General features: G+C 39.6%; 1 protein-coding gene across 6 annotated transcripts in view; it reads left to right on the top strand.

Moving 5' to 3' along the window:
- The window catches only part of PPP2R2C (protein phosphatase 2 regulatory subunit Bgamma), a 292,251-nt gene that overhangs the window by 259,638 nt on the left and 10,478 nt on the right, over positions 1-22,135 (top strand). For all 6 annotated transcript variants that reach the window (XM_037898107.2, XM_043544684.1, XM_037898109.2 and 3 more), the window contains 2 exons: positions 6,886-7,055; positions 14,092-14,183. In XM_037898107.2, coding sequence (XP_037754035.2) covers positions 6,886-7,055; positions 14,092-14,183 — 262 coding nt within the window. The remainder of the gene's footprint in view (positions 1-6,885; positions 7,056-14,091; positions 14,184-22,135) is intronic.

Here is a 22,135-nt window from a genome sequence, read left to right as displayed (position 1 = left end):
TCCTGGGTCTTGATAACAGCTCTTTTCAGAGATTGTGCTGTCTAGGTCTCTCCTTTTTAGTTCTATGAAAGACTAGTTTAACTGTAAAAAGAACAGGAGTACTTGTGGCACCTTAGCGACTAACAAATTTATTTGAGCATAAGCTTTCGTGGGCTACAGCCCACTTCATCGGATGCATAGAATGGAAGATATATATATATATATATATATATATATATATCTTCTTACTATATGTTCCATTCTATGCATCTGATGAAGTGGGCTGTAGCCCACGAAAGCTTATGCTCAAATAAATTTATTAGTCTCTAAGGTGCCACAAGTACTCCCGTTCTTTTTGTGGATACAGACTAACACGGCTGCTACTCTGAAACCTAGTTTAACTGTGTTCAGTTGACATTTCTTTTATCCTACCAATATACTATTTCTTTTGTATGAATTTATAACTGTGTAGCATAGCTTCAGATAATAGATGGTTGTTCTAACACCATCACCCATTATATCTTAAGGGGTTGTTATTGTTTTAACTTTAAAACAGATCACTCGGCTCTTTGAGTAGCATTATTAACATTTCTGTTTTGAAACTGTCTGTCCTATAGCAATGCCTTGATGAGCCTGTGCTTTATGTCAATCGACTCAGAAGTATCGAGGACAGAAACTTTCTATCTTGGGGGAGAAAGTAATTGTTTTCAGAAAGTTTGAAGTTTTACACCAAGTCTTTTTATGAGATATAAAGTATCATGGAGGTTTTTTTCAGCTGTTTGTTAGGCTACATGGTTGTTTGTGCTGTGTTGCATTGAAGCAATACTGCATCCTTATACTGTGAACTGTGTGTGTGTGTGTGTGTGTTAAGAATCATGAACAGATAGGCTAAAATTTTGACACTTGAATGATTAACATTAAGCAACCAAACAAAAGTGGGCTGATTTTCTGTGGTGCAGAATACCCATTGCTTCCATTGAGTCTAGTAAAAATTGTGTGTGCCCACTGGCTCAGAAAATCAGTCCAGCCAAACAAAGGAAAACATTCTGCAGGAATGTAACCTTTTTAAGTATACTTTCATCAGGTGTAAATTATGTTTTGGCTGCTCTTGGGAAAGAGGACACATGACTTCTAAAATATCCACTTAGTTCCAATCTGTTTTACACAGCAGAATAGAGACTCTCAAATATTTTTTCCATAGTGGAGAGTGCATAATACCAGTGTTGTTTTGTAGGACCACCTCCCTTTTATTCCCAGTCGCTACATATCCCTGTTACATCTATGTGGAAAATAATATTGGGAAACAAAGTATTTTAGCTGTATTTTACTGTAATTTAACATCTGGGAATAAGGAGGAAGAATTGGTGCCAGAGATGACTGGCCATCTCTCCACACACCAACAGCATCTGTGGATCACCTGTGGGCCACATCACAGACTGAAAACTTCTGCACTAGTACTCTCTGGCACCTACAATATATGTATATTGAATATAAGGTGGAATAAGCAAGTCCAATTTGCATATTATCATCTATTTTTGGCAATTAATATAAAATAAAAACATGTTTACGGCAAACACACAAATGGGAAGAGTTAAAGTTGTATATTCAACATTGGCTTCTGTAACTCATTAACTTTTTAATTGTTGATTTCTCATCAGAGTTACATGAATATTAGATTTTTTTCATTGAATACACATGATGTAATTATAGGGGAGATTTTCAAAGGCACAAAGGACTGTTAGGTGCTGAACTCTGGTTGAAAATCCGTGGGACTTGGGCACCTAACTCCAGCTTGTGCCTTTGAAAATCTTCCCCTACACATCCCTCTATATCTTTACGTAATATTTAATTCCACATAGAACAATATGTTGAAGAAACACTAAGGTTGCAGTTAAGGACTTTTAAGTCAGGAAATTCCCAAGGTCAATATTTCACACGGAACCTGAGCTCTGCTCCATTGTACTTCAGTGTATACCACACAAAGAGTCTGTACAAATTACTTATATACAGCACTAGTGTCTCGTTCAGTATGTACTTTAGATGATGCGTCTTACAAGGATGTAGGGAAAAAAACTTGTCATGTATTATATAGTTTAAGAAATAGTATGTGATCATGTAACTAATGATGATTGTATTTAAAATGGTCTTGATACAGTAAATTAGTGTTATCAACATAGCAGTGATATTGCATTCAAAATGAGGATCCGTCTGACTGAATGACAATGCGTATTGTTGACAAAACTGCTGCCTCTATAGGGTTTGATCCTGCAAACGCTACCAGCACAGGCTGTCCCTATTCATATGAGTAAGCCTACTGACATGTGAGTAAGGAGTTGCAAAATCAGGCCCAAGATAAAACGGTGGAAGGGCAAGCTACAGCAGCATTATGTTACACACACTGACCTATACTGTCTCCTCCTCTCCTACATTAAGAAACATATGTAAAGGCAAAGAAATTTGGATTTCAACTCATGGAGTTTCCTTCAGATTTTTCTTAGAAGGAAGCAATATGATTTTAGGCTGCCAATTGTTTACAGGCTTTAGGGGAGCAATATCATGGAGCACATCCATCAACCCAATCTTCTCCTTTCCGCAGTCAGACATTTTTCTGTGAAAATAGGTACTAGTTTTAAATCTGTAGCAAGAAGCCAGTGGGATCGGAGGGGCGCTAGAAGAAGTTCAAGGCAGAAGTTCTGCAGTGAAGCAAAATGTAAGAGCTAATGCTCTTTGTTTATTCTAATAAAGTCCTTGGGCAGTGTTAGAAGAAAATAACTGTCTCTGTCATTCTTTATCATTTTCACATAACAGTTCCCTTACAAGCTGCAGAGCTTGACAGATGGGAGATTATTCCACAGACCCACTGGTCTCCCTTGTACATGCTGTTTTCCCTACTTGTTCCTGCACATGGTCCTCTTCACTGTGTCAGGCAGTGAGATGAGTAGGGTGGAAACAAAAGAAAGCAGTGGGAAATTATTGAGTTTAAACCTACAGAGTCACAAAGATAGGAAATCAAACTTCTGTAAAATATTTGTTTCACACAAGTTACAGCAAATCCATATAACTGCATCAGATAAAGTCATAGCTAATGATAGCACTGCCTCTACCATCAAGACCATATTTAAATCTAGGTTCTGTTAAATGAAAATTCAAATGACACACGATTACTGATGATCGTGTTCATCAGCTTGTGCAATGGTTTGCAATTGGACACTTAGCTTTAGCATTTTGATATACCGGTAACTAACATTGAGAAGGGACAATTGCATTTGGAGTATGAAATCCATTTTTTCATCACTGAAGGTAGACAGTTAGACGTTATCAAAGTTATTTAGTAATTGCTAGAGAATTATAACTTATTTTTTAAGCAGCTTTCAGCAAAACTCTGGTTCCAAATCTCAGTCGAATGAGACTTCTCTTGCTATATAAAATTAAAGCAGCTTTGCACTCTCTTGATCCGGGGCTACTGTATGCTATACTGGTCTCCCAGTGTGAATTAGTGAAGACCAAAGGCTGCTTTACCTTACACTGATGCTAATGACTCCAGCAAACTATTATAGCAGACAGAGATGCCCAGGGTGATGGGATGCCCTAGCTACTCCCCTTTTCCCTAGCATGTCTCTTATATCTGCTGCACACAGGGGTGTTACAGAGGTCATAAAACCACCCAAAGATGCTCCCTATACTGAGGCGATCTTCCTGGGGCTAGCTACTCTGCTTAAAGGAGTTGCTTACAGCAGGGCTACTAAATTCCATTTTCTCTCACATAAAGAAAGAAAATACCTTTTAAAAAAGGTAGTGAACCTTGACTTTAATACCTAAATTAATATTTGAATATAAATAACCTCGTGATTTATAGTATTCAAGGTATTTACTGTAGTAAATATAGGAAAACAACAGGGAATACTGCAGATGATGAGAGAACCCTATCTATTTCCCTTAAATAAGGGCCACTATTGTACATGACCATTATGACTATGTAACGAAATAGAGAGCACACCCAGTTCTGATCTAACTCCTGTTGAAATCATTGGCAGAACTCAACCAGAACTGTAGAGCTTTTAAGCTGAGAAACACAGAGAAAACTCATCACTGCCATAAATGAAAGAGCTTTTTAGTGGCTTTTTTCTTTCCTGGTTTTAATAACAACTTTACATCATAATTAGGAGGATGAAATTCCTGTCATTCACAATACATGGTTTGGACAGATTAAAGGGAAGAGGTGTGAGAGATGATAATTGCTTTGTGCTCATCAGACTTCTATTGAAAACTTGACAGGATAATTACAAAATATCTACCTTACTGAATGTCTCCGCACATTTTCAGAGAGCTGTTTAAAGGTGTTCGTTTACTCTCAGGCTGAAAAGTTTTTTCTTTCTTTCTTTTGATGTAGTTAATTATCATTTAGATTTGTTGTATGTGTTTAAATACAGAGAGTCTATTCTCGTGTGCAAGCATGGCTGCGTTTCATGCACCACCCGCAAAGAAAGTTGCCCATCATTTTCTGAGTTAACCCGCATATAATCAACTCTCTTATTTTTCAGCATAACATTATTTTGATTCTCTGAAGCTGTAACTTAGATACTTTGAATTTTAGTGAGAAGTAAATTCTTGGTGGACTACAAAAAGTAATCACGCACAGATGCATTTTATGTATTTTGCTTTAAGGGTGCGGTGGGGGAGAAAGCCACTTTACTTATCTAAATACTTAGTAAACTCTTTTCCTCAGTTACTTGCAGACATTTCACCTCAGATTGTGAACTTAACATGCAGAAAAAGTATGGTTAAGTGGTTAGCAAAGGGGGCTGGGAGTCAAGAGTCCCAGTGTCTCTTTCTGACCCTGATGGGTGCTTGGGCTATTAGTTCTCCTTGTACTGATTAACGTTTATGTCACTCAATCACTATAACAACTTGTGGTTGGCACATTGCTGACTCCCTGTGTTTGCAAAAATCTCCACAGTATTCTAACCGGCTTTAACTGGTACTTTGCAATATATGTTTCCTAAATATCAGCAGTTTAGGAACACTTGCTTAATGCAATGTTCTACCTGATGACATCTTGTGATATAAGGTCATTGCTATCTTGTGACAACTTATGATCTAGGGTCACTTACTGGTTAGTTGCTCCTGTCAAGTCTCTAGGCCTTAGGCCTCAGTTTAGCTAAGCTATTGTCTTATAGACCTGAGGCCTATGTTAGAATATTAATTAATGCTTATATTTCATGTTGATATCTGAAATATACCTGATATCTTTTATTGTTAGCTACAGGTCTTCAGTTTTTGCATCTGTGAAATAGGGATGATAATTCTCCTTTTGAAAAATAATGTTGAGCTGTTCAGATTAAAGGACTGAGTGCATTATTATTGTTGTTGTTGTATACTGTAGCGTATACTGTATTTCACTAATTTTAACTCTTCATTTTAGGTCAGAATTTTTCAGAGAGGCCATTTTCATAGGTGTTGAGTACCTACCTCCTTTAGGCTCCTTTGAAAATCTCAACCATAATTAATGCTTTATTATATTGTACAGCACCCCAAATGCCTTGGCAGAGGATGCAGAGGGCTTTTTTCTTAAGAAAAAAAAATCAATAATAATAAATACATCCCCCAGAGTAATCAGGGTTGCAGCTGGTCAGTAATGGGATGGAAGCCCTTCCAGGACAAATAAGGTGGAAGAATAGCAATGGGGATTCACTAATTGTGCCACTGCTGAACCAGCTGATCCTGTCACGTCATGCGGGATCTCTGCTTCTAGAGATATTACATAAAATGAAGTTCTTCACTAGAGCTGGGCAATGTTATTTGGATAAACCTCTTTTTGGCCAAAATGCAGATTTGGGTCAACCAAAACATTTTGCCAAAGTTTGTCAAGTTTACAAGATTGTTTCAGTCAAAAAAAAAATTTGTTTTGTCATTTTTGAAATGAAACATTTCCATTTTTTATTTGAAATAACTTAGTTTTGAAACTTGCTGCAATTTAAAAAAAAGTTGACATTGGCCAAATGAAATGAAACATTTTGTTTCATTTGATTTGACCCAAAACATTTTTATTTATTTTTTTTACTTTTCGGTTTGCCAAAAAATTAAAAATCATTTTGGGTTTGACCCAAAACAGTTCAGTTTTAGTTTTTGGCTTGGCCAGTGAACTGAAAAGTCAGTTATTTGCACAACTCTGTTCTTGACTTTCTTGTGGACATGAACGATCCCTTGTCGTGTTTTGCAGGATCGTGACTAATTTCCATTTAATACATACCTTCCCTCACCAGTTTTAAATGGAAAATTTGTTTCATTTCCTATCCTCAACTTTTTCATAGGGCTGTACAAACACAGAACAAAAAGATAGTCTTTTCTCCAAAGAGTTTCAATAGCTGCTGTCTTTAAACACAGGGGTGGTTGTACTTCATTGGTGGATGAAATGATTCTTATGTGTAAAGCAGTCTGGAATCATGCTGAATGAAAGGTAACACACATGCTTAATCACATTATAAGCTCTTTAGGACAGGGACTGTCTTTTTTGTTGTTTGTTTGTACAGCAGCTAGAACAATGGGGTCCTGGTCCATGACTGGGGCTCCTAAGCTCTAGTGTAATACAAATAATAAATGATAATTCTAAGCTATCATTGTTACTCAATTCTAAACTGACATCATCTGTAGTCAATTTAACTGAGCCAACATGTTTGCTTCCTCCAAAACTGTCAAAGCCCGTGTTCTAAAATGTGAATCTTTTAGAATGTGAATCTTGTATTCTTATCATGAAGAAATTAACAGCCAGAACATTCATTTTATATGGTATGGATTTGTACCCTGAACCATATTATTTCAAAAGAGAAGCACATAAAAAGGAATTGTATAAAGAAACATTTTTATGATATTCTAATTTCTTTTTCTCTTTTTTTTTTTTTAAACCAGTTTTTGAAGAACCGGAAGACCCCAGTAACAGATCGTTTTTTTCAGAAATTATCTCTTCAGTGTCGGATGTTAAATTCAGTCACAGTGGCCGATATATGCTAACAAGGGATTACCTCACTGTCAAAGTCTGGGATCTGAACATGGAAACAAAGCCTATAGAAACATATCAGGTAGATATTTGCTATGTCTTAAAGTGCAACACTGCAAAAACATCTCCATATTCCAAACACATTCATAGTGCACTGTAGATCTGCAGTGCTTGTTCTGAGATCACAGTTATACAAGAGTCACTTTAAAATAAATAGTAGATATGATTCACTTGAGCACGGGTGAGAGAGAATTACCTCTTCTGGAGTCAATGGAGCTATACCAAAGTTGAATTTGGCCCTTAAAACAACTGCTGTCTATATCAAGGGGAATCATCTCTTCAGTTCTGCATCAATATGTTCATTATGCAACTCCACAATTTAATGGTTGTAATAAAGACGTAGGTTCGAGTTTTCAAGAGTGCTCAGCATTGGCCTAACTCTGGTCCCATTGAAATCAATGAGAGCTGCACCATTAAGTTAGGGGGAGCAGAATTAGGCCAGTGCTGAGTGCTTTTGAAAATCCCACATGTAGATTTCTTCCTAGAGTTCTGAACTGGCCTAATCACAAAAGAAACCCTTGTTAAATCAAAATATTGTCATCACTGTGGGAGTTTGGCTAATGCCAGTCAAACTCACACAAGGTGACAAATTCAGTGTTGGAGCATGCAATTCTGCTGACTTCAGCCAATAGTGAATTTGGGCCCTGGAGTCTGTGCCATCTGGTAAGAACAATCTGAGTTTAAAATATTCTAAGATCGCTCAAAGTGGGACAAGTGTGCCCCCAGAACGTCCTTGTTGCAAAAATACAATGGGAAAAAGCTGTTGAAAACTATGTTCTGCATAAGTATATGTAAAATGACAATCTTTAAAAGTACAGTTGGGCTGGTCAGTAATGCCTAGCTGTAGACAGTCCTGCAGGAGATCAGGAGTTGAAAATGAATATTCTGCTGTATATATCTCACATTCTAGGTCCGTGGAGGTAAAGCTCAGTGTTCCCTGCTGTGGGAATAGGGTTGTGGGGTTTGGGTTTTTTTTTTTTTTTTTTTAATTATTTTCCTGAACTCCTGGTAACATTTACTAAGAACTCAGGAGTCTGGTTTATCAGGCCAAATCCCACCATAACAGTATTTAGGGTCTTCTTTTTCTTTTCTCTTTAACTGTACAAGCAGCCAATACAGACTCAGGTTTCAGGGACACATCCCATTAGTTTCAGTAGGAGCTGTGTAGCTAAATCCCATATTAGCCTTTGAAAATGTCAATTTACATTCCTGTAAAGCCACAAACTGACTTTCTTAAGTAACTTAACTGCCCTGATAGTGATAAATGTGTTAGAGATTTTGGTTCTTATGCAAAACATGATGAGAAGTGAGGGAAATAAAACAGTATTTGGTATGTTACATCCATGTCTAAGATTTTGGGACCTCTGGCAATGTGTTATTTTGCATATATGTTAATGTGGTAAGCAGCCTTCTCCCTAGGGGGAAAGAGATGGTCAGGCCAACCTGTTTGTCTTGAGTCTGACATCTGCTTTTATTTCCTCATGTACGAATCTTTGAAATAAGCCGGCCACCTTTAAATCAACCTGACACCTAGCAGTGGGGCCAATTAAAAAGTTATATTTCTCCATGCAGAGATGTGGGAAATGAGTAAAATGTAGATTTTTCACTACTAACTGCAATAATCAGAAGCTTATAAAAAGATGGAAAGTCTAAAACTAGGTCTTGCTGCCTTCCATGAAACTATAGATTCTCTTTGCTTTTCAAACACTTACCCACTGTAGAGAGGATAGTGATGCCATTGATATAAATAAATCCTTTGCAGATGACAAAACAAGGAAGATCACGAGTGATTTATGAGAGGATGCCTCATAGGACAGTATAACATCAGTGATTAGGATTCAACAAATTCAGGCTATTTTCTGCAGCCTTTTGTCCTCTTCTCCTTGGAAAAGATGGTTCTGGGTTTTATAGAAAAGAGAAAATGTTCAAAAATTATACTTTTTAAAATATATTTTTCTCATGCAAATATTATGTCAACCAGGCCACAGACACACGAATGTCTGGATAGCAAATGCAAATTAATAAAGAAATATTATTATGCACCTTGACATGTACTCAGAAGGCAGCAATTAAGGCCCAGATTTTCAGAACTGTGCATTTTTGAATATACTGATATTTGCACATGTAATTGCTACAACTGCACATGTAAGCACAATAACTGTGCGTGCAAATTGGACATGTATTTGCTCATACACAGTTCTGAAAATCTGGGCTTGGTGGACTGTATCTACAGGTTATGCCTTTCCAGCTGCAAGCAAACAAATAACAAAGAAAAGCCTCCATACAAAAAAGGGAAGTGAAACATAAGATGATAAACAAAATAAATAAGAATATTTGAGCTACATCATTTCATCTAATGCCTCATAACCCATGTAGCAATTATTTACTGTAGGGTAAAAAGAGTTCTCATCTATAACATTAATATTGCTTTAAAATGTGGTGGATCATCATGTACTCAGGATATAAGATACTCGTTAAGAGGCTCGCTTTGTCATCTACTGCAGGGGTTCTCAACCTTTTCCTTTCTGAGGTTCCCCCCCCCAACGTGCTATAAAAACTCCACGGCCCACCTGTGCTGCAATAACCGGTTTTCTCATGTAAAAGCCAGGGCGGCTTTAGGGGGTAGCAAGCAGGGAAGATGCCTGGGGCCTCGTGCCACAGGGGCCCCCATGAAACTACATTGCCCAGGCTTCAGCTTCAACCCTTGGTGGCAGGACTCAGGAACCTGGGCTTCAGCCCCATGCAGTGGGACTTTGGCTTTCTGCCCCGGGCCACAGCAAGTCTAATGCTGGCCCAACTTGGAGGCTCCCCTGAAACCTGGGGGCCTTGAACCCCTGGCTGAGAACTACTGAAAAACTGTATCAGTCTCCCCATGTTGCTACTATTTTGTGTCTAAATTTTCTCCTGTTCTACACACTGTTGTCGTAGTGCTATGGACAACCATTGTAAAAATGTGTTCTTCATAACAAGAACTTATGTACATTAAGTAACTGAAGGTCGGGGCAATTTTTATCCTCACATCCCATCGATAATATTCATTACTCAGTCCCAATATTCTGTTGTATTTTGAACTAATCTTTGTAATGTATCTCAGACTAGCACTACTTACTTTAACAAATGCCAAGTTCTCATAAGGCACAACTATAAAGACATGCAGACTTCCAATACATCCTGTGCAGGACTCTGAACTGCATTATCTCGAGCCTATTGCCACTAAATAAAGTTAGAGAAAAATGATATCCCTCTGATGTGCTCTGAACTGCACCCTATTTCTCTTCTCCGTTTCCCCTTTAATTGCTAGAAGGAATCCACATAACATGATTCCGTTTCATGCTCAGCACCCAGCCGCCTGCCCCCTCAAGGGGGTGGCCAACAAAAAGCCTCAGGTGTCTGGAATCAAATGGCACTTGCACTAGCAGCAAGGGGGAAGCCCTCACTGCTTCCCACAGTCAGCCCAGTTAACTAATATTAAAACCCTCTCATATTGACTTTGCTCTTTTGTGGCAGCTTATCACATCCTGCCCTCGCTGTGTCCCCCACCACATTCTCCTTTTTACAGAACCATCCTTCTGCCTTTCTTTTGCTGCCGGTGCCCTTTTCCACTCCATCCACCTTCCCTTCCTCTCTGTTGCTCTGATGGGTTCACCATTTTACCTGCCTTCCTCCTACTCCTTATGTCACTCATATATGACTTGCTCTCAGAGAACTGTTAAGCATATTCCTAACTGAAACAACAACATGGTATATTATTGCAACCCTTGGCCTTTTTAATCCACTGTGTCTGGTCCTCCCTTGTTGTAGTCATCATTGTACATTACTGGATGTCTAAATTTAGACTGCTGTGAAGTGCCATGTGCACATATGGAATGTATATATTTTGAAAGCTAGATGAGATTGCTTCCATGAAGGGTCACGATAGGAGATTTTCCATAGGGGTCAAGAAGAGATAAGTTTTATAACTGCTCCACTGACAGAATTTAGTTTCTTGGACATCTTCTAAACAAGATCTCTATGTAATTCTCTAAGGCCTCATCACCTTGAGGTCAGAATAATACAGAACTCTGTTATCAATAACCAAACGTGACCATGTTTGTGGTTAGTATCAGTGTGATCTCAAAGTGGGCAAGGCCAAATGACAATAATTCAAACTAATGTGCCTTTTGTCATGACAATCCTTGCCTGAAATAATTTGTTCCATCAAAATAGCTCCCCAGTGTTTCCCCAGAGTGTAGAATGTCTGGATAATTCTGTCAAGGGCTTACATAACTGAGGAACATGGTTCCAGAAAGGAAAATTCTGGTGGCAATTCATTAAGAACAGTTTTTATGGAAATTGGAACACTTTTCATAGATGGCGAGATAGCACATATAAGCAATACTTGGACAATAAAATTCAGTTTTATCATCAAACCACGATAGTGTGGACTTTACTTCCAGAATTCATTAAGCAGTGGATGAATTTTATCATAATTATTATTATTATTATTATTATTTATTATTAATAATAATAATGAAAAACCTAAATGTACAAACTAAAGTACTTTTATTGCTTGTGGTATTAGACTTTTATAAAAAAAAGTGTTTTCGTGCAATGCCACTGACCACAGATTATCCCATTGAAACCATGTTTCTAAATGGTCAGTCACATCAATCCATTGCATCGAGGATAGGAGAGAGAGGGCAAAACTGTAGCACTGAGCCACTATGGAAATGATGTGGAGCTTCCAAGAGTTCCCAGAGAAAGCCACTCCTGTGCCAGTCTTAGAGCTAGAAATGTGTGCTCCCTTCCACAGCTGCTCTGCTGACTGGTGCAGGAAGGGATGAAATCAACATCTGGAATCATCCACACAACTGCTGTGCCACCTTTGCAGAGGCCAACACAGCAGTGATCTTGGTAATGTTGGTGCACGGTTGCCTCTAGTCATTGTTTAATTTACTGATGGAATGGAAGCTGATTTGATAACCTCATCTTTATGATGGTTCAACATTCCATGAGTGGGAGGTTTCAATGGAAAAACAGGGCAGATGTTCAAATTTTTAACCGTGAAGATTCTCACAGTTATCCTGGAGGGTATCAGTGTGAGCAAGAGTGAAAAGAAAGGTCAGAATGAAGAGCCGACAAATGGGCGCTGGCATTTGTGAAAGCCTGTGGAAGAGCACCAACACCTTGATAACGAGGAGTTAGGAGCTTCTGAAATTCAGAAGGAAGAATGAAAGTGGAGGAAACACAAAGCACTGCATAGCTGATTAAAAGTTGTAGAGCTGAACGCACTTTTCCAAGGGAGCATTAGTCACAGTGGTCATGTGGCACATGGAACAGATAGCAGAAAAAAGAGCATGAGGAGATGAAAATGGCTAGGCAGGTGGAGATCTGAGACCACTGAATACGACGTATATCATTTTACTGCTGCTTCATCCTCTCATCCTGCCCCGTCCTTTTTTGTCAGTTTCTTCCATGTGTTGATTTTTGTGCTAGGCAATCAGGATGCTGATGAAAGGGCCCCACTCCTATAACATAAATTAACACAATAAACACTATTAACACACATAATCTCGATCCTGTAATACAATTAAAAATATTAACAAATGAGACAATGATCGTCGCCTCGGAGATGAGTGACAATTAGGGAACCCAGCCAATTTCTGCTGAAAAAATCTGGTGCCCATCAATAAGGGAAGATGGAATGTTCTCATTATGAAGGTTACATGAAGCATCCACCATGAACGTGCACCACAAAGTGCAACATTCAGTAAATGCATTTAACTGGGAAACATTCCACCCACATCTCCCACATGTTTATTAGCTATTAAGTAAATAGCGTGTTCAGCTGACAAACTTTAACTGATCATATATAGGATAGGATGCTCACTAATCTAATTCTGAAAATTGATCCATGACCGAAATTTATAGCCCATAAAAAATTGAATTAATTTGCAAGTTTGTTCACTGTACAGTACAGTGCAGCTGTTGCAAACAGTTCTAGTTTTAATAATGCTTGAGTGAACTAGCTAGACAGAGCAGTGAAACTGGTATTAAAGTATCTTGTTGGAGAAGATTCTAGCCTTCGACCAGTGGAGGATGCTGAAAACGCCACAGTCAAGAGAGTCAAATTTATCTCTGACATAAACAGACATAGTTTCCATGAACTTCAGTGGAAGGGGTACCTTCTTATGCCAGGACTAAATTTGGTCCTTATGCTACATTGCATTGATATAGTACTTCCTCAGAAGTCATCTATACAACATTCATATCGGATGGAGGCATTGGATTATTAGGCGTTGTGCAGGCAGGAATTCTCTGGCTTCTTATTTCAATGTGGGGGTGAAGAACATCATACAGAAGAAAAAAATTGAATTAATTAAAGGACTGATGCAATGCACATGAGTTATGTCCTCTATGATAAACTCACACTCCATAGAGGTATACAGCCTAAAACAAGGTCTTCTGTGAATCTTACTTTCAAACCATGCAAGATAAGAACTCATGGTTTGTTTTCAGATCTCAGACATCATCACTGATATGAAGTAGCTATGAGTGGGAGAGAATTCTGGGTACTAGTCTATGTAAATAAGACACCACTATACTATACTTTATTTCTGAATTGCTGTATAATGTAATACCACAGATTATAGCTTTTATAAATGGAGAAGGGACCTCTCTCTGAACCCTATATTGTAAGTGAAAGTCTATATAGATCTTGGATTATTATTATTTAAGTTAGACGATTCATTCTCTCATTAGCACATCTGCTGTATCAATGGGGAAGATCCACTTTGGAATCAGGCTAGAGTTCAGAAATTCACACTAACAGGAATCAACCATGTTTGAGAAAGGTAATCTACAGTATGCTCAAAAGAGCATGGTCTAGCCAAAGCTTTCCTGCTCCATTAGTTCTGTAGCACTCTTTTAATTGAACTACAGAAGAGCACAGATCTCTTGTTTAAGAGATAGAAGTACTCTCTATCTTTGTAAAATCTACCAACCTGTAAGAGCAGTAGTATAGAACATTTCTAAAATAATGATTTGTAAAAACTGCACTGTCTTTTTCTGTTAAACAGGTCCATGATTACCTTAGGAGCAAGCTGTGTTCCCTTTATGAAAATGACTGCATCTTTGACAAGTTTGAATGTGCATGGAATGGATCAGACAGGTAACCCATCCTTATGTTCATCACTATTTTAATTTCACCAAGGGGCTGCCAAAGGATGGAGTATAATCAATAAATCATCTGTGACTTGGGGTTATTGTACATATCAAGTTACATTTCTCCATATCAGTGTCCAGTCTGTTATTACTGTTGCACCTTTTCACCCCCTCAGCCAGAATTTAAGAATCCGCAAAAAGAAAAGGAGGACTTGTGGCACCTTAGAGACTAACAAATTTATTTGAGCATAAGCTTTCATGAGCTACAGCTCACTTCATTGGATGCATTCAGTCTAAATGAATGCATCCGATGAAGTGAGCTGTAGCTCACAGAAGCTTATGCTCAATGCATCCAATGAAGTGAGCTGTAGCTCACGAAAGCCTATGCTCAAATAAATTTGTTAATCTCAAAGGTGCCACAAGTCCTCCTTTTCTTTTGAGGATACAGACTAACACGGCTGCTACTCTGAAATTTAAGAATCATTATTCTCTGCACACAGCCACTGGGAGAAAATCAAATTCCACTCATTTCCACCAAAAGCACCAAAATGGACTGAAAGAATCAAAAGAAAACTGTTTTCACAAACACCTTCATGGGAGGGGGGGGTTTGCTAAGGAAACTCATGCTCGGGCAAGTTAACAAAGTAGCTTCCTTTTAAATCCAATCTAGCAGCTGAAAATAAGGAGGGAGGAAGAGCCAGTGCCATGTGACCAGTCACAGCTTTGCAGACCACTGGTCACCGTTTGTGAAACATTCTTTTAATGTCATGTAATTTTTTTGTGTGGAGGAACTATAGACATGGGATCAAATTCTATTCATTTGTTTCTTAGGCTTTAGCTTCATTCTGGTAGAACAGAGCAGGATTTGTCCATAATGTTATAACTTATCTCTATATTATGATATACCAAGTTAATATAATTAATACCACTGCCTCCTTCATAACAACAAGGATAAGATTACCTTTTCTAAGAACCAACTAGCTGTCAGATACTGCCCTCACTCCTTGCACAGCATTCCCATTGACATGAATGAAGGGTCCTTGTGAGGACTGTGTAGAGTATGTGACCCATAATATTCACCACCCATATAAGCGAAATCCATCCCCTCATACATCTAAAAATGGGTCCGATTTTCTATCTCATACACACATAGAGATACAAAATAATGCTTTATAATGTTGTTAGATACATTCTTTTCTTTGGACTATAGTTGCCTTTGCTCAGTTCCTATTTTACTCCAGGGAGAGAGGCTCTCTCTTTACTGAGGTGCTACAATCTTCCACCATATTCTTCATCCAGAGAAACTATATTCCTCTGTAATCTCTGACCTGGAACTGCCCTACTGAGTTGATGGTTCCTTTTCTAGCTATAAAGTACCTTTCTTTAGCCCAATAGGTGCGCAGATGTTCCATAATTCCACAGATATACAGACCCACAATTCATAGAATTCCCCAGAGTATCATGGAAATTAGAAACAGGAAAGATTTACTGGGTCATCCTGTTAATGTAAAAACATTCCCTATAGCGTATTCCCAAGTACTTCATCCAGCCTAGTTTTAAGTTACTCAGTCAACTGAAGTTGCAAGACCATTGCCTTTGGGATATTCTACCTGAGCTTAATTTATTTTATCCTGGGAATTGGCTCTGTTTCAGCATTGCATAAATTCTTCTATTTTATGGACTACCAGCCAGTGACCACATTGGGGTAAAATCGTCCACAGTGTCTTGTGACACCCTGGGAGTATGCTCTCTTGTGCCAGGGCTAACCAGTCCTAGAGAAGACTGCTTGTGGTGGGCATGACTCAAGATGTTTGAAAATTAGGATTGGCTCAGCTTTGGATAAGCATCCAGAGTTTTGGGTGCTTCTCTGAACCTCTTGAACCTGCAGAGAGTAGATAGAAACATCAGAACAAGAGGCTTTCTCATGAGAATCCCAGTACTACTTGCTTCCAGTCAGGGGATGGAAAGATCACCTGAATAGCCTTTTGTGGGGAATATTGACACTTATCCCAGCCAGAACCTGGGGGTGCAGAACTGCAAAAAAGTGTGGGTATGGGCAGGAGAGGGGAGTTAATCAGACATTTCAAAACCATCACAAAGCTTCAGGAGTTTCCTAACATCTTCAAAACCATTTCATCCATCCTTAAATGGGAGCTCTAAGACATTATGCTTGTAGGCAGCCATGCATTTGCACTCTCAGGTACTTCCTTCAGTAGATGCTCTCATCCTCAAAGTATCTGGATAGCTACATGTTAATAATACAAGAATTATTCAATATTGGGTTTAAAATGAGAGTAATTGTTTCAGTCTAATCCTCACTTGACAGATCAGAAAGATCAACATAGCATGAAATCAACTGATCCTCATTAAGTGGGAGCATTCCATTTTTAAAGGCTTAATTTATCACACTGTTTATATGTGGGAGGATAGTTAATCTTGCACAGTTCTGAATCCATCACTAAACACTGCTTATTAAAATGGATGGGATACCTGGCATGATCTTAAGAAACCAGCGAGCACAACTTTTGGTCAGACATTTGACAAAAGACAACATTCATTTTATTTTATTTAGTTTAGTTTTTCTTTTCTAAACTTAGAACACTTCCTCTTAACAGTCTGAACGAGAATTAAATACATCACTGCCAATTTTCATCATTAGTGTGACACTTGCATTGACACTCCTGAACAAGGAGATGTGATCTTGCTCATATACGTGGCAATTATTTTGTTGTTTCAGTGCACAAATATGGATTCTGTACTAGTGTTTTTTAAGGAAGAGTTCCTATCTTTCTAAAAAATACACATTAAGATAGATGGTCTGATAAGTTAAAATATATATTTTAAATACAGCTTTTTGCAGAAGGTAAGACAGGCCTATTAGCACTTGGGAATTTTATGCGGAGTCCCATAACGATATTTGTGTTAATAAAAATAATTACAAACATAAGGATGGCATTTTCTTTAAAAATGCTAATCTAGTTTTAGGGTATTCAGCAGGTTAAGTGGCACATTAGAAACATACATGGTTGCATTTAAAAATTAAAATCATGATTATATATGAAAGTTGTCATCTTTTTAGTTAGTTTTTGTTGCCATTAAGGACTTAATTCAGGATCACAATGAGTCCCATTGTTGAGGCTGTTTACAAAAAAATCAATGTACACAAGCTCTGATTAAAACGTGATTGATGCTCAGTAACTCCAATGAACAGGAACTAATACAATCAGACAAATCCAATCGCATTTGCCGAGGAACACATTAATCATTATGTACTTGGGCAAGAATAGCAGTTGCAGGAGGTAAAGAGGGGGTCTTAAAAATAATGCAACCAGCCAAGCACATATTATGTTAGTTGACTGTGTTAGAATAAACACATGCCACGTATAGTGTATATATATATGTATGCTTACATGACTTCAGAACATGCAAGCTTTATTGTATATAGCTGTTTTATTTAAAGATTAGAGAGTGCAAGTGAATAGAAGAATTAACTAATAACATGTAAAACAGTGTCCCCTTCCCATCGCCAACCTTGGAATGCAAATATGCACACATTGTTATTTCAGGTTTTATCTCAAATGTCCTGGAATTAACAGCAGTTGAACAGGTTATCTGTGAATTACAGTGTTGAATTTCTGTTTCACCTGACCTCCTCCTGTACATTCTAGATGATATTAAGAACTACGTACATTAATACCATTTAAAAAAAATTAAAAAGTAATTGCTTGGAGGGAAGCCTTCAAAGGAGTATTTCCGCTACCATGGTGGTGAGGGCCATACAAGTAGATAAATAAAATCACATACAACTATCAAAGAGTCCTATGTCTTCATCCAGTTAGCTTCTTGAGTCTACTCTAAATCTGCGTAAGTGGCAAGTTTCAGTGGACTAAACCACTAATTTACTTATGACAGCTTTAATAAAGATTTGGTTTTGTACACTTGTCTACTCCAGTCTTGTATGATGCAGTGGTGGGTTGATAGCAAAATCCACATTTAAAATGTAGAAGACATCATTCAGCAGATCAAGACAAAAGTTGGCATCTCAAATTTTACTTCTGAGGAGATTGGGAGTCCCTTGTTTCTCATTCCCAGTCCCATCCAGACCAGTTATATGTGTGTCCCATAGCTCCTGAGCCTATTATCCAAGCTTGTCCATCAGCAAAGGTGCTAAGATTCCCCACCGATGCACCATCTGCGTTATAGTCATGAAACCTTCTGTCTCAAGCCAGTCAGTTCCCGACCACCACTGAACCATGTTGTATGGTTCCCAGGTGAAGACTGGCTGCCCTGAGAAATACGCATAATTGCGTGTATGGGGATTGGGAAACTCAGTGCAGTAGATCTTCTCCCTCCTTTTCCCTAAGAAACTCCATAATTTGCTCCCAAGCAACAGAAAGTCACTGGCCTTTCCTTTGAAAAGACCAGCTTGCCATGATGGCAGCATCCATACCCTCTTCTTGCTGAGCATCTGAAAAGTCTAGATTGCCATTTCCCATGGTAAAATCTGCAGGAGCAGCCACGGAGGAAGAAAATCTGTAAGAATCCCCTCACCTCCATACTGGCTTGGACCCCAGTAACAGAATCCATTGGCTGAAGGTTGAAGCTAGACAAATTCAGACTGGAAGTACGGCACAGATTTTTAACTGTGAGGGTAATTAAACATTGGTCAGTATGTCAAGGGTTGTGGTAGAGTCTGACCATTATCAAGACTGGTTGTTTTTCTAAAAAGATGTACTCTAGGAATTATGTGAGAGTTCTATGGAAGATGTTATACAGGAGCTCAGACTAGATGATCACAATGGTCCCTTCTGGCCTTGGAATCTACGCATCTCCTCTGCAATCATATACTAGGGTGATGAGGTGGTCTGGCAACAGTGAGCACCAGGGTGGGCACTGCAGAAAAGATAATATAGAACCAAGGTGTATCTTTTGTGGCTGCAGTCCAGAGGAGAGAGAGGGTAATCCAGCCATCCCAGCACTATTCCCCTAACCCTGCCTAGTCTTTGCCCCTTCCCACGGTGCAGATGCTTCCAGGTGGTCCAGATTTGTGTCAGAGGAGAAAAACAGTGCCATGGAGGGGGAATCATCCAACACACCATACACAGGAAATAGGAAAGCCATATCTGGAAAGCACCCTCCATGTGTGAATTTAGGGGCAGGCATGTGAGTGACGGGGATGTGGGCAGTTGTGCTAATGGTTAGAGCACGTATCACAGGAGTCGGAGCTGATGATCAGAACTGGATTATCTGGAGTGAGGCAATGCAGGAGCAGGGATGGATCCAAGGCAGGCGTGGTGTTGGATCTGATGCTGGATACAAGCAGGTGGAGTAGCTATCACAGCCATGGGTGCCTGCTTTGAACAGCTGCTGAGCAATTGCTGCTGGGCTCAAAGGATGGTCTGCTGACTCTTCCACCCAATCAGGCAGCCCACTACAGGCTGGCTGTGCTTGTTAGGTTGCCTGGCTTCCAGACTGGCTCCGTTGCAGGCCCTGATTTTTGAAAGTAAGGCCTGGTGTCTCAGGATACATTTAATGGAGTGTTCACAATAAGTCTCGGACATGAATGATCTCTACCAGTTCCCAAGACTGCTCACCTCAACCACAGCCTTCCCAGTTCCCCAGGTACTGGAGCCTTCCCCAACTCAGTGAGAGTTGGGGCATCAATGTACCAAGTATTCCTCCTGTCCATGTTATGTTATGGGAGGGGACAGTGAGTTGGCGTGATTTGGGTATGGGTTCTTGGTGCAGGGTGTTCAGAGTTGGATGTGAATGATGAGGTGGCTCTTCAGAGACTTGTGCAGCTGTAAACTGAGGCCAGTGGCTTTACCCATTCTGTAATGGCCGGGCATTGGTTGTCTAGTTGGGTGGCTGGGCAGCTCAATTTAAGGTTCTGGGCAGAGAGCCACACCTTTTCCCCTATGGCCAGATTTGAGGTAACCTGATGGTCTGGGTCTGCATAGTGCTTATAGGCCTGTTTGGCAGACTGCAAGTGTTCCTTGATCTCCCAGTGTACCTGGTGTAGGTGGGAGGGTAAATCCAGGGGGGCCGGTACTGGGGAACTCACATGCAAATCTGGGTGGAAGCAGGGGGTAAAGGCATAGTTTGCAAAGAATGGGCTATGTTGGATTGAGGCATGGATTGTGTTGTCATATGCAAATTTGGCATAGCACAGAAGGCATAGCACATCCTTGTGGTAGCTCAAAAAGCAGCACAGATACTGCTCCAAGAGTTGATTTACTCTCTCTGTTGCCCATTAGTCTACGAAGAGGTGAGGGACTCGACACCAAGGAGGCTGAGAAATTCCCACCAGAACTGGGAGATGAACTGGAACCCTGGTCTGATACAATGCCTGATGGTAACTTGTGATAGTGGAAGGCATTTTCCAAGAAGATCTGAGCCATCTTCTAAGCAGTAGGAATAATATGGCATGGGATGAAGTGTTGGCATCTTTCTTAGGAGGTCAACAACAACCACAATTACTATCCGGGGGATGTGGCATTTCTACAATGAAGTCCACTGTGATAGTAGACCAAAGCTGAGGAGTCGTGTGCAGAGGCCTATATTCATGCCAATTCATAAGCACAGAAACTAGGTCTCTATGTAAGATAAGAGAGGAAGTCTGCCAATCAGTTATTTTATTCAGCAGCAATTAGATTCAGACCGAAGGGAAAGGAGAGAAAGGAAATTAGAAACATTTGAGAGGAAAGGGGAGGGAAAAAAGGAAACTCCTAGTGGAAGAGGCAGTGCCAGGACTTGCCAGGCCTGAGCCCCGGCACCTCTAGGCTTGGCAGTTCATAGCCCGGGCACTTCTGGGCTTGCTGAATCAGTGAATGAATATAAAAAAAATTGCTTGAGCCCCGGCCCCTCTTCCATTACAAATTAAGCATTGGGAAAAGGCAAGAGGCAGGCTGTGAGAGCAGGTAAGGACTTCATGGGCAGATGGTAAGCGAGAGTGGCCAGACAACTGAAGGGAAAGAAGGGGAGACCCAAGATGGAGCAACAGGGCAGGGCAGAAAAGGGACATGAGGGGAAAGCAGTTGAGAAGCAATAACAGAACATGGGGGGGGAAGGAGGGACATTAGGGAATAGCAAACAACAGGAAAGAGTACAAAGAAAGAGGGAAAGGAAGGGTAAAAAGGGGCAGTTATTTTAATAGAGAATGAAGCAGGGGGAAAAAGAGAAAAACAATGAAAAAAAGAAGGAACAAAACCTAACTGGAAATAGGACAAAGAATGAAAGTGGGAGATTGGGGGTTGGGGGAAGAGATGGAAATAGAGAATAGAATGGGGGCAAGAAAAGAAGGAAGCAGGAAAACAAAAGGAGGAAAACAAACACAAGTACACATTGTAGATAATTCACTTGAGTTCCTACATTGTATTATATTTTCCTTCTTGGAAAGGGACGCTAAAGAGGGAAGATCTGGCTGACAGCATTCCAAAAGTGGAGGAACCTTCTGGCCAAGTGTGACCCTGGGAAGGGCAAAGTATCAGTGTTTTAATGTTTCCAGTTTGGGCAGGAGGAGAGACAAGGTAGCTGAATGGGTTTGTCTCCCTTTAGTTTCTAGAATGTTCTATGTTGCAGTGCTTATACGGACTAAGAAATGCCTGGCTTTGTCTACAGTAGTCGATCATTGTACCATGCATAGAGAACACAGTATTTCAGTAACACTGGTAATGCAGCACTTAAACAGGGTAAACCAGGTGGAACAATTAACCACAGTTTTTGCTCAGAGCACACACATATGAAAAATTAACTATCATGAACACTAATTGCAAGAATGTTGTCAATATGCTGGTTATAGCACTGCTGTGCAGAACAAAACTGTTTAAAACTATGAATATATGACCTGAGGAAGAGCTGTGTAGCTTGAAAGCTTGTCTCACCAGCAGAAGGTGGTCCAATAAAAGATGTTACCTCATCCACCTTGTCTCTCTAAGAATATAGAGGACACTTTTGTAA

This window comes from Chelonia mydas, chromosome 4 (assembly GCF_015237465.2).
Source record: "Chelonia mydas isolate rCheMyd1 chromosome 4, rCheMyd1.pri.v2, whole genome shotgun sequence".
Classification (NCBI taxonomy): Eukaryota; Metazoa; Chordata; order Testudines; family Cheloniidae; genus Chelonia; species Chelonia mydas.
The sequence above is the reverse complement of the archived record's forward strand: the minus strand, read 5'-3'. Positions and strand labels throughout refer to the sequence as shown.